General features: G+C 49.2%; 1 protein-coding gene across 2 annotated transcripts in view; it reads left to right on the plus strand.

Annotated features, from left to right (window-relative positions):
* Positions 1 to 15,890, plus strand: part of CEP72 (centrosomal protein 72) — a 34,734-nt gene that overhangs the window by 1,015 nt on the left and 17,829 nt on the right. For both annotated transcript variants that reach the window (XR_002726831.1, XM_023194584.1), the window contains exons 2-4: positions 5,840 to 5,967; positions 6,939 to 7,131; positions 11,525 to 11,633. Coding sequence is in view for 1 of the 2 variants with exons in the window: in XM_023194584.1 (XP_023050352.1) it covers positions 5,840 to 5,967; positions 6,939 to 7,131; positions 11,525 to 11,633 (430 nt within the window). In the remaining variant the exon portion in view is untranslated. The remainder of the gene's footprint in view (positions 1 to 5,839; positions 5,968 to 6,938; positions 7,132 to 11,524; positions 11,634 to 15,890) is intronic.

Below are 15,890 nucleotides of genomic sequence, written 5' to 3' on the forward strand. Positions count from 1 at the left end.
AATACACTGAGACAGCAGGATTTGCAGCAGAGAAAGAGTTTAATGCTGGCAGGAGCCCAGCAGGGAGGTGGAAGGAGGCCTCAATCCATCTCCCCGAGGAGATCTGAGCTGGGTTTTTTGTTTTTTTATTTGAGACGGAGTCTCACTCTGTTGTCCAGGCTGGAGTGCAGTTGCATAATCTCAGCTCAGTGCAACCTCCACCTCCCAGGTTCAAGTGATTCTCCTGCCTCAGCCTCCTGAGTAGCTGGGATTACAAGTGCACGCCACCAAGCCCGGCTAAGTTTTTGTATATTTAGTGGAGACAGTGTTTCACCATGTTGGCCAGGCTGGTCTTGAGCTCCTGATCTCAGGTGATCCGCCTACCTTGGCTTCCCAAAGTCCTGGGATTACAGGCATGAGCCACCATGCCTGGCCTGAGCTGGGGTCTTGAAAGGAACAGGATTGTGAGGGGCTGGAAAATTGATGATGTCAGTTGGTCGAGGTAAGGGCCATGGAATTATCAGGGTGTGGAAACTGCATTCTTTGGTGAATCTGCTTGTGGGGTCCTTTAGACCAACTGGCATCAGTCCCCATGTCCTCAAAGAATATCTCAAATGGAAAACAACATTTTATAATGTCCAATAATCTGTAGAGTAGTTCTCTGTAGAGTAGTTAAGGGGAACAGTAACATCATGACAAAGTCCACGTGATCCTGAGGCAGTGGTTTCTGATTTTTTAAATTTCGTTCTTTCTGCTTGCTTTGCATTTATTTTATACTTTTTCTAGATTCTTGAGGCAAAAATGTAGATGATTGATTGGAGACTTTCTTATTTTCTATTATAAATAGTGCTACAAGTTTCCCTCTAAGCACTACTTAAGCTGTATCCACAAATTTTGTTATGTTGTATTTTAATTTTCATCCAGTTCTGCGTATTTTAAGAATTTCCCTTGATACTTCCTGTTTGACATGTGGTTTTATTTATTTACTTATTTATTTATTTTTATACAGAGTCTTGCTCTGTCACCCAGTCTGGAGTGCAGTGGCACAATCTTGGCTCACTGACAGCTTTGCCTCCCATGTTTACGCCATTCTTCTGCCTCAGCCTCCTGAGTAGCTGAGACTACAGGTGCTTGCCACCACGCCTGGTTGATTTTTTTTTTTTTTTTTTTTTGGTATTTTTTTAGTAGAGACGGGGTTTCACTGTGTTAGCCAGGATGGTCTCAATCTCCTGACCTTGTGATCCGCCCGCCTCTGCCTCCCAAAGTGCTGGGATTACAGATGTGAGCCACTGTGCCCGGCCTGACCTGTGGATTTTTAAGGAGTATGTTTTTAAGGTTCCATGTGTTTAGAGATTTTCCTGTTATTTTTCTGTGTGATTACATTATGGCTAGAGCATAATCTGTATGATTTTAATTCTTTTAAATTTGTCAGGGTTTGTTTTATGATCCAGCATCTGGTCTATATTGTTGAATGTTCCAGGTGCACTTGAATGTGTGTGTATTCTGTTGTTGAGTGGACTGTTACGTAAATACATAAATATCAATTAGATCTTGTTTGTTGATGGTGTTGTTCAATTCTTCTGTATCCTTGCTGATTTTCTGTCTAGTGACTCTATTAATGACTGAGAGAGGGATCTTGAACCCTTAACTGTAATTGTGGATTTGTCTATTTCTTTTTTCACTTTATATGTTTTGAAGCCCTGTTATTTGTTGAATTGAATAGCTAGGATTTTTATATCTTCTTAGTGGACTGACCCTTTTAGTATATGTAGTCTTTCCCAGTTTTTTGTTTTTTTGTTTTTTGTTTTTTTTTTGAGACGGAGTTTCCTTCTTGTTGCCCAGGCTGGAGTGCAGTGGTACGATTTTGGGTCACTACAACCTCTGCCTCCCAGGTTCACACGATTCTCCTGCCTCAGCTTCCCCAGTAGCTGAGATTACAGGCACCTGCCACCACGCCCAGCTAATTTTTGTATTTTTAGTAGAGACAGGCTTTCACCATGTTGGTCAGGCTGGTCTCGAACTCCTGACCTCAGGTGATCCGCCGGGCTCCCAAAGTGCTGGGATTACAAGTGTGAGCCACCGTGCCTGGCTCTTGTTCCTCTTTTTTCCTGGTAATTTTGTTTGTTGAGACATCTGCCTTATTTGATATTACTGTAGCTACTGTAGCTTCTTTTGATTGGTTTTTGCATGGCATATCTTTTCCTATCCATTTACTTTGAACTTTTAACCTACCTGTATCTTTATATTTGAAATTAGTTTCCTGGTTCATTATTTTTATTCACTCTGCTAATCTCTGTCTTGTAGTAGTGTTTTAGGCCATTTACATTTAGTATAATTGTTAGATATTAGAACTTAGGTGTGCCATTTTATTGTTTTTTTGATTGTTTCCTGTGTTTTTTCCTTCTGTGTCCCTTTTCCTGCCTCCTGTGACTTACTCGAATGTTTTTAGTATCTTATTTTGATTTATCAGTTATGTTTTGGTGTATGTCTCCTTGTGTGGTTTTCATAGTGGCGGCTACACAAATTACAATGTACTTATGTAATTCAACACAGTTTACTTGTACAGACATTTTACCACTCTTGAGTGAAATATAGAAACTTTACCACCATTTAGGTCTCTGTCCTCTCCCCTTTACAATTTAGTTGTCTTAAGTATTTTCTCTGCATACCTTGAGAACCATATTATTATGATTTTTTTAAAAACACCTAGCCTTTTCAGTAACTCAGGAGGAAATGTATGTATCTGTATGTTTCTCTGTTCCGTTATTTTTTCTTCATTCCACGATGCTCTAGGTTTCTTTCTTTTGTCTTTCCTTTATATTTGAAAAACTGTGTTCAGCGATTGTCTTAGGACAGGTCTGCTTGTGACAGGTTCTCTTAGTTTTTCTTTAGAGTTTTTTTTTTTTTTTTCTTTTTTGAGACGGAGTCTCGCTCTCCCAGTCTGGAGTGCAGTGGCGCGATCTTAGCTCACTGCAAGCTCCGCTTCCTGGGTTCATGCCATTCTCCTGCCTCAGCCTCCCAAGTAGCTGGGACTACAGGCACCCACCACCATGCCCAGCTAATTTTTTGTATTTTTTTTAGTAGAGATGGGGTTTCACCGTGTTAGCCAGGATGGTCTCGATCTCCTGACCTTGTGATCCGCGTGCCTCTGCCTCCTGAAGTGCTGGAATTACAGGCGTGAGCCACTGTGCCCGGCCTTCTTTACAGTTTTACGGTTTTCATCTGTCATCTCCATTTTGCTATTAAACTGCTCTTGTGATTTTTTGTTATTGTATTTTTCTTTGAAATTTCTATTTGTTTCTTCTTTATATCTTCTGTTTCTTTGCTAAGACTAGTTTTTGTTTTGTCTCAAGTGTTTGTAATTGCTCTTTGAAGTATTTTTTATGACAGTCACTTTAAAATCCTTGTTAGACCTGACTTCTGTGTTCTCTCTTGATGGTATCTGTTGATTGACTGTGTTTTCTCATTCAAATTGCAATTTTTCTCTTTCTTGGTCGTTTTTTATCGTATTGTGGACATGCTGGGTATGATGTCATGAGGCTCTGCTTCCTGTTTAAATCCCATTACTTGAGAAGATTCCTCATTCGAGCCTGCTGGGTGCAGCCTCATTGCCGGGACAGTCATGGGGCTCCTGCCTCACCCACAGGCTCTGGCAGACCCTACTGGCTGGGAGGGTGAAGGGCACCACCTCGTTCTAGCCAGCCGGGACAGCAGTCAGGATCCATTCTCACACCCTGGTGCTGGCTGTTACGCAAGGCCAGGTGGATGAGGGGTGTTTGTGTGTGTGTGTGGTTGTGTATGTGTGTGTGGGTTTGCTTGCAGGAGGGCTGGTGATGTGAAGAGAGTCTGTCCTGCAAGGCCCCTCCTGGTCCTTTGGCCATCGAGAACAGGCTTACGGTTTTTGGTCTTTTGGTGTTTCTGGGCTGCCAGCTTCTGTGGCACCCGGAGTGGGATGTGTAGTAAACAAGCATAAACAAAATGCCAGAGTCAACCCAGGGCCTCAGTGCTGGGTTACCTCTCGAGTGCCGAGGCCCCTGGCCGGTTGGCTTCTGTTCATTGCAGTCCCCAATGCTTGTTCCATATATTTTCCTCCAGGGTGGTGGGTCTAATATGTGGGAGGAACAGGGTGAAATCTGTCCCCTCCATCTTGCCTGGAACTGGAAGAGCTCAAACCAAATTGTAAACTTAATCAGAACATTCTGGTTGGGCGTAGTGGCTCATGCCTATAGTCCCAGCACTTTGGGAGGCTGAGGCGGATGGATCACTGGAGGTCAGGAGTTCGAGACCAGCCTGGCCAACATGGTCAGGAAACCACAAGACTGTCACGGAACCCTTTTCTTTCAGGAACATGAGCCAAAAGTCATTGCACGTTGTCCCCTCCTGACCCTGTCCCGGTGGCAGGGTGTGGGGGACAATGAGCTGCTTGTCCTGTGTGCCTGTAAGTGGGGCAGAACTAGGCAGCGTCCTGCTGTTTCGCTGCATCTGAGATGATGCCCAAGGGCTACATGAGGAAACAGGGAAACATGGGGTTTTAGTAGAAACCCCATCTCTACTAAAAATACACACATTAGCGGGATGTGGTGGCACGTCCCTGTAATCCTAGCTATTCAGGAGACTGAGGCAGGAGAATCACTTGAACCCAGGAGATGGAGGTTGCAGTGAGCCGAGGTCGCACCACTGCACTCCAGCCTGGGCAACAGAGTAAGACTCCATCTCAAAACAAAAACAAAAAACGCAAAACATATTCTAAAACATAAATGTTCCTGGGAAAGTATTGATGTATTCAGATCCAAACTGTCTTTTTGATTATGGAAACTTTCATCTTGTAGTTAACGTTGATCTAAATGACTGCTTATGAGTGCACATTGCAGAAGCATGCAGGGTGCATGGAGCTTGCACAGCCCGACCACAGGTGTAAGAGGAGGACAGCAGACAGGTTACCCGACTAGTGGGTTTCAGATGGTGATGGCTGCGAGGTGTGACAGAATTGAGCAGCCAGAAGTGGAGGCGGGAGATGAATTAGAGGGGTGTTCCTGGGGAGAGATGGTTTTGGAGGCAGTAAAGGTGGGAAGAAGCATGTGGGCCTGGAGGTATTGCAGAGATAAACATAAGCTGAAACTTCACGTTAATTCCTTGCTCATCAGTGCTGATAGTCCAACTCCAAAGGAGTTGTACTGGGTTCTAGGTGCCTTTTTCAGATTACGAGGATATATATCTCTCTCAGAAAAGCTGAAAATACAGAAATGTGTAAGAGGGAAAGTAAAGGGATTTATTCCACAATAGGACACGTGTTAACATTTGTCTGTCAGTCTTTTTATGTGTACTGTTAGAGGAAGAAATGTTTTGAATGACCCTTGTCAGGCATGGTGAGGAAGGCTTTATTCAGAGCCATTGAGGTGGGCCTGGGGTCACAGTGCTGGGATTTTGCAGTGGGGGAGAGAGATGGAGCTCAGCTCCAAGTACAGCAGGGGCCAGGGGGAGTTTATAGCTGAGGATGAGGGCGGGGCAGTGGATGGAAAATGACTGAGAGGACACATGAGGAGGAAGGGGATTTGGGCTAAACCTACTGAACAGGATTATTGCGAAAGAGAGGCCAGGGTGACCAGACACCCGCTGTGGGATCTGGGGATAGGGAACCTGAGCAGATATTGAGAGTGGGGGTTTTGGCCACACTAAACTGGACTTTACAAGGAAGGGCGCAGATGGCCGAGGAGAAGATTCAGGAGCCTAAGTAAAGTTGAATTAAACCAAGGATCTGTGTCTGTCTACTCTATATCCAAACACCAAGAAGTTGACCTTTATTATAATAATTGTTTTCAAAAGAAAAGATTAAAATCTCATAATTTTTTAAAATTCTTAGCTGAGCTTCAGTCATTGTCTATTCCTGGAACTTACCAAGAGAAGATTACCCACCTGGGACATTCTCTGATGAGTTTAACAGGTCTGAAATCTTTGGATCTCTCACGCAACTCCTTGGTTAGTCTGGAGGTAAGTTTTAGGTCTCTTTCTTAAAAGAAAATTTATTGCTATCAACATCAGTGGAAAGTCCATTCGCAGCAGAAACGGCGTGTGTTTTGTAACCCTCTGCTTACACCTGTAAACTGTACACTTTAGGTAGTGTTTTTTTGTGTTTACCGTGGGCTACATTTCATACACATCACGTTATGTTGTGTTGTAGCCCTCTGATGATGATGGTTATATCTTTAAAGGAAATGAAATGAGACCCCAGAGACTTACTGAGTGGCAGCACAGTGGGCCTGGGGCTGCCTCTGGGCCCCTGGCAGGGTCACCCTGGAGGGAGGTGCCTAGGTGGTGGTGAGGGGAGCTGTGCACACCTGCCATGGCCTGATTGGCCCTGACAGAACCGTGGGATGCACTTGCCCCGAGCCTGGTGCCTGAGCATTATGGAGGCCGCATCTGCATAGCCCTAACTGGCCCTGACAGAACCGTGGGATACGCCTGCCCCGAGCCTGGTGCCTGAGCATTATGGAGGCCGCGTCTGACACCAGCTTGGGAGGCTGCTCCAAGTCAGATGCGGACCCAGCCCAGGCTGCACCCAGTGCTGCTTCATCTTTCCCCCTTCCCAGACCTCAGCTTTCTCATCTGTGAAGGGCAGACCCTGACAGTTCTCACCCTGTAGAGCGGCGTGTGGATTAAATGAAATTGTATGTGTAAATCACTCAGCTTGGTGCACACTGAGGCTTCAGTAGATATTAGCTGTGCTTGGTTGCATCACGCCACGGCACATGTGGCTTCCCTAAACGATCATCTCACCGCTTGAGGCCCAGAGAACTTCATAGATGAGAACATGCTTCGTTTTTCTACTTTTCCTGGTAACGACGTGTGTTTATTGCAAATGCGTTTATGAAGTTTGTTGGTCAGTGTGTGTTGCTGGCTCATTTCACTGTGTGTTTCTTTTTTAAAGGGTGAACGAATTCACTGTGTTTTCCTGTTGACAGGGCATTCAGTACCTGACCGCATTGGAGAGTCTCAATCTCTACTACAACTGCATCTCCTCTTTGGCAGAGGTGTTTCGGCTCCACGCCTTAACCGAGCTCGTGGACGTGGACTTCCGGCTGAACCCCGTGGTGAAGGTCGAGCCTGACTACCGCCTTTTTGTTGTGCACCTGCTCCCCAAGCTCCGGCAGCTGGGTAGGCGTTAGGCAGGGCCACATCCATGCTTTTGCCCCGCAGGGTGTGGGAGTCGTGGTGGGTGTCTGTGTGCTAACGTCACGCGCTTGATTCCTCCTGGAACCAGGGGTTGGTTTTCTACGTTGATGGCTTGAGTTCCTGCAGACACACAGCTTTAGTGGCCTTGTGTCTGGACAGGACAGGACTGGAAGGTGAGCAGCCTGGGAAGGCGCAGGGCTGGGGCCGTGGGAGCACAGCCCTGGACCAGGCTGCTCTGTCCTGTTCCGGCGCTCCGCGTCATGGCTGTCGGACTTGGGCACGTTCCCGAACCTCTCCTGTCCTGTTTCCTCGCATAGCCGCCAGGCATCACCTCAGGTGCAGCTAAACAGCAGGACACTGCCTGGTTCTGCCCCACTTGGAAGCACACAGGACAAGCAGCTCATTGTCCCCCACACCTGCCACTAGGACAGGGTTGGGAGGGGACCTGAAAGAAAAGGGTTTCCATGACAGTCTTGTAGGCAGAACTTCCAGGGCCCCCACAGCTGTGCCCAGTAGGGAGGGTCTTTGGGCTGGGGCAGCTGCAGGTCACCTTCCCATCTGCCTCCTGCCTCCCCGGAGGTATTGTTGCTGTTGCTGTGAGCACCTGGTGGTGTCTCTGCTGACGCTACCCCGAGTCACAGATCCAGGAGAGAGAGCTGGGGCCTCAGCCCGGAGGCACACTCCAGAGTCCATGGGGGAAGAAGAGGATGCAGGGTTACCTCAGTCCTCCTGTGTGAAGTGGGGGGTAAGAATGCCGTGTGGACATGTCGTGGTGGGGAGACCTGAGTTAATTAATATCTGTAAGCTCCCAGACTGCCCGGCATGGCCAGGGGCCTATAAACGTTCACTGGTTATTTCTGTTGTTAGGGTTAGACCTACCATGCACTGCTGTTCAAATCCTGCCCCTCCTTCTGAACCTAGAACCTTATCAAAAACAAAAGAATCACAGAGTCCCGACTATCTTGTTAGAAAAAAAGACCAACAGAATCACAGAGGTCAGAACACATTCCCCCACTACGAGTGCCCTGAACAGGCTGTTTTCCACAGCCATGGGGAGCGCTCAGGTTCTTCTAGAGAACTGAGATTCTTATGTCAATTTCAAGTAAACAGCAGCTGAAGGAGGCCCCGCAGCTGAAGCACGTCGGTGGGTGATGTGCCCGGCCCCTGGGTACTGTCCGTCATGCACGTCGGGACTGAGGGCCAGTGGGATTTTGCCCCCCACCAGATGAACACCCAGCAGACCTCACCCTGTCAGCCCCCTGAAGTCCATGTGATGTCAGTGAAGCTGCACACAGGAGGTGGGAAAATAGGTGGAGGAGCGCCTGAGTGCCTCAGTCAGTAGACTGGGTAGGCCGTCTTTGGCCATCGTGGAGCCCGTGTGGTGCCATGTCACCTCATCACAGGGAGGACTGACCTGTGGTGTCTTGACGGTGACGTGATCACATGTGTTTGTAAATGGAATTCTCACATTTCATTTTATGTTATTTTTGAGACATAGTCTTGCTTCATTGCCCAGACTAGAGTTCTGTGGCATGATCTCAGCTCAGTGCAATCTCCGCCTCAAGCAATACTCCTGCCTCAGCCTCCCAAGTAGCTGGGATTACAGGTGCATGCCACCATGCCCTGCTAATTTTTGTCTTTTTACTAGAGATGGGGTTTTGCCATGTTGGCCAGGCTGGTTTCAAACTCCTGGTCTGAAGTGATCCGCCTACCCTGGCCTCCCAAAGTGCTGGGATTACAGGCTTGGGCCACTGAGGCTGGCCAAATTCTAACATTTTACACGGCACTGCTTTGCTACTTGGAGAAGTTTCTGGAGATGCTGGAAAGAGCTGTCTGTCAGCATGCAGCACACACACCCTGTGTTCCTTGTTAGGTGACAGGGTAGGTTAGTGGTATGGATTGAAATTTGTTTAAAGGAGTCCTCTTGTGAGAATGCCCCAGTCTGCCACAGTTTGACCATTTTTTAGTAACTAATGATCAAAACAATTTTTCTCTGACCTTCTAAAAGTGACTCGAGGAGCTGACAGTAGCCCTGGGTCCTGGGGGACTTTGCTTCTGCAGGAGCTCAGCTACCCTGGGCACTGGGGGCTGGCAGTTGGCAGTGGAAGGAGCATCGGATGGGAGGCCAGTGACTGGGGGTACGTTTGCTGCTCTGCAAGGGCTGGGAGGCACTCAGGGCGTCTCTGTGGCCAAAGTGAGACCTGGCTCCCAGCATCACTGTCAGGGAAGACCCTGGCTCACCTGCTCATGTGGCAAGTGATGGGCCCTGGACAGGCCCTGCTGCTGGCCTTCCAGTGTGGATAGAGCTCTGTGCTGCCGCTCTTGGCAGCTAGGAGCGCTTCCTTGGGAGCGTGTGGCACATGCATGGTGCGGGCGCCTGAGAGCCTGGCTCTGCTGCCTGACACTCTTCTGACTGGGACGGGGCCGTGGCATTCACAGTGGACACCCCAAGACACACTGTTTCCAAACCCAGTGAGGATTTCGCTGTTTAGTTGTGAGAGGATTCAGTGGACCCCCCGAGACACAGTGTGATTGGGAGAGGCGTTCACAGTGGACACAGTGTAATTGGGAGAGGTCGGGGGAAAAGCACTTGTTTTGTGGCGTTTATTTGGCTGGTTAACCAAGTGACTTATAAACACTTGAGTTTGGCTGTTTTAAAAGCTACTGTCCTTACTCTGGATGATTTTTGGAATCTTCAGTTCTTTTCTTTTTTTTTTTTTGAGACGGAGTCTCACTCTGTTGCCCAGGCTGGAGTGCAGTGGCCGGATCTCAGCTCACTGCAAGCTCCATGTCCCGGGTTCACGCCATTCTCCTGCCTCAGCCTCCCGAGTAGCTGGGACTACAGGCGCCCGCCACCTCACCCGGCTAGTTTTTTGTATTTTTTTTAGTAGAGACGAGGTTTCACAGTGTTAGCCAGGATGGTCTCGATCTCCTGACCTCGTGATCCGCCCGTCTCGGCCTCCCAAAGTGCTGGGATTACAGGCTTGAGCCACCGCGCCCGGCCGGAATCTTCAGTTCTAAATCATCGCCTCTGTCATCCAGGTTTTAGATTCAGAATCTTAGTGTTTCTACAGAGAAGGAACACAACAGTCTTCCCGCACGTGACAGATGCTTCCAGCAGTGGCGCTGGCAGTCAGAGGCGCTGCGGGAACCCGGAGGTGCTGGGCCTGGGGATGGCCTGCTGCCCCGCATGGTGCCTCCCGCCCCACAAGGTGCCTCCCGGAGGGGGCTCGGTCCTTGGCTCCACGTGGGTCATGGAAAGGCCCTGGTGGTGGAGGAGGCAGATAGCAAGGGCCTGTGTGTGGGGTGGAGGCAGCGTTTGGGGAGACTGCGCCGGCAGGAGAGGGTGGCTTTGGGGTGGAGGTTAGTTTGCATTTGGCTTCAGACATGCCGCCTTAGAATTTATACAACAGTCCAGAGAAATATTCTTGGAGTGCAGGATTTGGAACTGACTCAGAAGTGAAGCGAAGTCTTGGTGGGCAGAGAGCTGTGCGTCGTTAGTGCGGGGCGGGTGAAGGCCGGGGTGGAAAGGTTGCGGGAGGGCAGGTCTCCTGGCCCCCATGTCTCCTGGGGGCGTCATGTGTGCTGGGTGGAGAGCGCCCCAGGTCGCAGAGGCCTGTGACTTGGCACCTTTGTGTGATTTTCAGAACTCCTCTGTTTTTCTGCTTTGCTGATTATGTTGTGCTGTTACTCATTTCTTACTGTAATTATGTAGTTTTCGAGGTGTGCTCTAGGCTCAATGGAGGCAGCTGGGAACTTGTCACAGATTTAACATTACGAGTGGGGGCTAAGATATGTTACAAGTTCCAGAGCGCTGAGGTTGGAGGCCCGGGGACCTTCTTATCTCCAGGGATTTACATAAGGAAGCTCCAGGAGTTCTGGGTGGGAGCCTGGTGGCCCCGGGCATGCGTGTCCCCGAGGTCCAGCCCTAAGCACAGACCCTAAAGGCCCCCTGGAAGTTGCAGCCTCACGGGCCAGGCAGCCTCCATCCCTGGAGGCTTCTCTGGGTTACCCGAGTGTGACTTGAGAATCCCACCTCACACCTGGTGTGCACTTTAGAGAAAGGGTGTGTGTGTATGCGTGTGTATATGTGTGTGTATGCGTGAGTGTGAGTGTGTGTGTGTGTGAGCCTCATCCGTGTGCGGCTGCTCCTGTGAGCAGCAGTGAACTCTGAGGGACAGGCGGCCTCTGGGCACCACGCTGGGCATCTCCGGGAAGCCGTGGGACCACCAGAGCCCAGCATTTCTGTACTGGGTCGGCGGGAGCAGGGCTGGCCCCAAGGGGATGGACACCCTGCCCTGTGCAGATGCCCCAGGGTGGACGCAGCTGCCCGCCGCTTGCCACCTGCGCAGTCTTCTGTGGCCTTTTCTTCTAGATGATCGCCCCGTGAGAGAGAGCGAGCGGAAGGCTTCCCGACTGCATTTTGCATCAGAGGACTCACTTGACTCAAAAGAGAGCATCCCAGCTTCTTTGAAAGAGGGCAGGTATGAACAGAAGTGCTACGGATTCCCAGATGTTTCTGACGGGCCTGCCGTCAGGAGGATTAACTGAACGTCGTTCGCTGTGTGCCAGTCCTCCAGGGGTGGACGCCAGGAGGGAGGAAAGCAGAGCCCGGCCGGCGGGAACTCAGTGGATGGTGGGACGGGGCCTTTCTCCCGTTCTCTGCATTCCTGAAAGTTATTTCTAATATTGAAACTGTTGATTAAGGTAATATGTGTAAAATCAGCCCAGGAAAGGGCTTGTCATGTCCCTCTTCCCAGGGCTGCAGTTCTCACGTCTGTGATCGCCTCTGCTTGTAGCTCTTGCTTCAGTTACTTTCTTCGCTGTCCATCCAACCAAATCCCATTTCTGGCCATGAGCACATTCCGCAGGACCCACCTGCCTGGATAGAGGAGGACTCCTTCCTCCTCCACCTTTTCTGTGACGGTGCTGGGATGCGCCCTCCTGTCTCCCTCCCCATGGCTGGTGCTGGTGAGGCCACCTCCGGGGACCACGGACGTGTGTGTGAGCCAGGCCTGCTTCCCCTTGCAGCCCCAGCCCTGCTGCCTGCATTTCTGTGTTGGGTTGATAGTATCTACGTGTATCCCAAAACCCTAGCGACTTCGTGCTCTGTGTATGGGTTGATTCAAGGGGCAGAAATCAGAGGACGCTGTCTGCGTCGCCATGGGAACTGGTTGGATTATACACTCTCTTCAGTGCTGTTTGTCTTGTCTGAAGCTTGTAATCAAATCATGTTTTTCTTGTGTGAGATGCTTTCACTCATTTTAAACTCCTAGTGCAGGGGTCAGCCAGCCTTTTTGTGTGAATGTTTTAGGCCCTGGAGGCTGCGTGACCTCTGTCCCATCTTCTTAGCTCTGCCTTTGCAGGGCGGAGGCAGCCATTGGCAGTATGGAAGCCAGGATGGTGTGCCTGTAAGATGCCTGCCCACAGCACAGGCAGGGGCCCGATTTGGGCCATTCTTTGCTGACTTCTGTTCCAGTGTCTCCAAAATGGCTCTGCATCCTCGGGATCTCCTCTTCCCTCAGAAACCCACCCTGCAGCCCACACCACCCCATTTCAAACCAGACCAGTTACTGCCTGGACAGCGGCACTCTAGTACCCGCACCTTCTGCTCATGCGAGCCGTGCGGGAGAAGCTGTTCCGTGCCCCTCCTGGCTGCTGGTGGTCTACGCAGCTGCTGGCGTTGTTTGTCTCAGAGGGCCTCCCTCCAGCCTTGCTCTCACAAGCTGTCTTCCCCTGTGTCTCTTCACAGAGTCTCTGCTCCGTGCCTGTCTCTCTACAGGGCCAGGTTTCCCCTTCTTAGAAGGACACCAGTGATCGTGGATCAGGGCCCTCCTTAATGGCCTCATGGTAATTTGATTGGCTCTGTAAGACCCTGTTTCCAAGAAAGGTTGCATTCCGAGGCACTGGGCTAAGGACTTCAACATGTCTTTGGGGCGGAGGGTGGGGGGCACAGCGCCAGTCTTGACACCTGGAGTCCTGCACGCTGGCTGTCATCACTTGTTAGTTTCATGAGGTTTTCTTGTGGATTCTTTGTCATTTTTTACATAGAAAATCATGTCATCTGTTTTATTCCTTCCTTCCGAATCTGTATACCTTTTATTTCGTTTTCTTGTCTTACTGCCTTGTCTGGGGCTTCCAGCATGATGTTGGGAAGTCTGGTGAGAGGGAGCGTCCTTGCCTCGCCCCCAGTCCTGCTGGGAGCACCTGGTTTCCAGCGCAGCCTTGTGTCTGCTGGCCGTGGACGATGGGTGCTGTCGTCATGTGGAGAAGCCTCCCTTCTTCTCCCAGTTTGCTGAAAGGATTCGTCATGAAAGGGTGTTAGATTTTGTCAAATGCTTTTTCTGCATCTATGATGTGGTCTTGTGATCTTCTCCTTCAGCCTGTGGCGTGAAGGATTTTCAAACGTTGAACTGGGCCAGGCACAGTGGCTCACACCTGTAATCTTAGTGCTTTGGGAGGCCAAGGTAGGCGGATTGCTTGAGGCCAAGAGTTTGAGACCAGCCTGGACAACATAGCGAGACTCTGTAAGAAAACTTTTTTTTTTTTTAAATTAACTGGTTATGGTGGTGCGTGCCTGTAGTCCCAGCTACTCGGGAGGCAGGAAGACCCCCTGAGCCTGGGAGTTTGAGACTGCAGTGAGCTGTGATGGCACCACTGCACCCTAACCTGGGTGACAGAGTGAGACCTATCTGTAAGAGAAAGAGGACTAAATGTTGAGCCAGCTGTACATACCTGGACTAAATCCTGCCTAATTGTGGTATGGAATTCTGATGGATTGTTGGATTCAGTTTGCTGATTTTTTTGGTTGAGGATTTTTGCGTCTGTATTCATGAGAGATACTGGCCTGTGGTTTTCTTGTATTGTCTTTGGTTTTGGTTTTAGGGTCATGCTGACCGCATAGAATGAGTTAGGAAGTCATCTCTCTGCTTCCATCTTCTGGCAGATGCTGTAGAGAATTGGTATAATTTCTTCTATACAGTGAGCCCATCTGGCCTGGTACTTTCTGTTTTGGAAGGTTATTAACTATTGAATTGATTTCTTTCATAGAGCCCTCTACAGTTATGTCTGTTCTGGCAGATTGTTTCTTTCAAGGAATTGGTCCACCTCATCTGAGTCGTCACGGTGGTGGGCACAGATGTTCATCACGTTCTTTCGTTTCCCTTGTAATGTCTCCGGGATGTGTGGTGATAACCCTCTTTCCTGTCGGTTATTCACGTCTTCTCTCTTTTTTCTTAGTTAACATTTCCTTTGCGTGTTGTGGATTTTGAACTTTTGGATTAGGGAACTCAGAACTCAGGCTGGCGTTTCCACAGCTACTCTTGAGCTGGGAGAGGGGAGTGGACGCGCGCAGGTTAGAGTGTCAGTCACGGTCTGTACTGAAAACTGGCTGTTTTCCTGCACAGTTGCTAGCTGGGTTCTGAGTTCCAAAAAAGCTCATTCTGATACCTTTTCTTGCTTTTTATATAGTTGCTTTTTATGGAGGGCTAGAATTTGGAGCTCTTTTCTCTGCCATTTTTTGCTGACACGATTCCAAATACATTTTTATTCTGATTTACGAGATCGTTTCAAATTTTTTCTCTTTTGTTGTAATATACATGGGAATAAAGGAAGCACTTGTTCCGCGTGGTTGGAAATGCTGTATTCTAGTCAAAAAATAGCTTATTAGTATTTTACTTGGCTTCAGATTTACTTATATTAAAACTTTACAGTAGTATTTGATTGGTGTAAAAGTCACAAACTTCACAGAAACTGATGAAAAGAAAGGGAGTAAAAGTCTTCCCCACCATTCACGCTGCTGACCGTGACCAGCGACAGCGTGTGGGTGCACTTTCCTGCTTTCTCAGGGTGCGTGCAGACACGGAGCACCACTTCATGTAAGATTACTCTTCGTACCACACGCAACTTTAACCTCTAGATGATGAGAACAGAATATTCTTCATACCGAGTGGCACAGACACGAGGGTTAGTGATTGACACGCCGCCGGGTCGTCTTTGTGGACGTTCATGTGTCCTGGCATGGAAGCCTCAGTCATGGATTTTCTCACTTGAGATTGTCCACAGTTCCTGTCTTTGATCATCTCAAGACTGAATTATCACGGAGATGAGAGTTCAAGATGACGTGGGTCAATGTCCGTATCACACAGAGGGGGTGGGGGATGCCCACGGAACTGTGCTCAGTGTCGGGCTTCAGGGAGGTCCCGGCCCCAGGACCCAGGCCCCCTTCTTTGTGCAGCGCTCTGGAGAACTCAAGTCGCAGGCCCTGGGGAGTAGGACTGGCCGCCTCGGGTGGACCAGGTGTCGTATCATGAGCCACTCACAAAAGCAGCGTTCCTGGTCACTGCCCTTGGGTTTGTTTTGTGTAGACATCTCTTAACTGCCTTCGTTGGAAACAAGGTCCCCTTTGAGCACATTCTCCTCTGTATAGAGGGTCGCCATGCCAAGGCGTGTCGTATTGTGACACACCTCCGATTTCAGCCATTATGGAAACATTTTCCCTGAATGTGAAAGTGGGCATTTGGAACACTTAACTTTCTTGATCACATGTATCTCCTTGTGGATGTGCTAGGAAAAGCGTAATTTGAATTTTAACCTGCCAAGACATAGCAGAACAGAACCTTCCAGAACTTTAATTTTTGAACCAATCCTAGTGGTGTTCTGTCCAGTGCTGGGATTTAGACCAGTCCTGGTGGAGTTCTGTCCAGTGCTGGGATTTGGCCCAGTCCTGGTGGGGTTCTGTC

This window comes from Piliocolobus tephrosceles, chromosome 4, assembly GCF_002776525.5.
Source record: "Piliocolobus tephrosceles isolate RC106 chromosome 4, ASM277652v3, whole genome shotgun sequence".
In the NCBI taxonomy this organism is placed as follows: Eukaryota; Metazoa; Chordata; class Mammalia; order Primates; family Cercopithecidae; genus Piliocolobus; species Piliocolobus tephrosceles.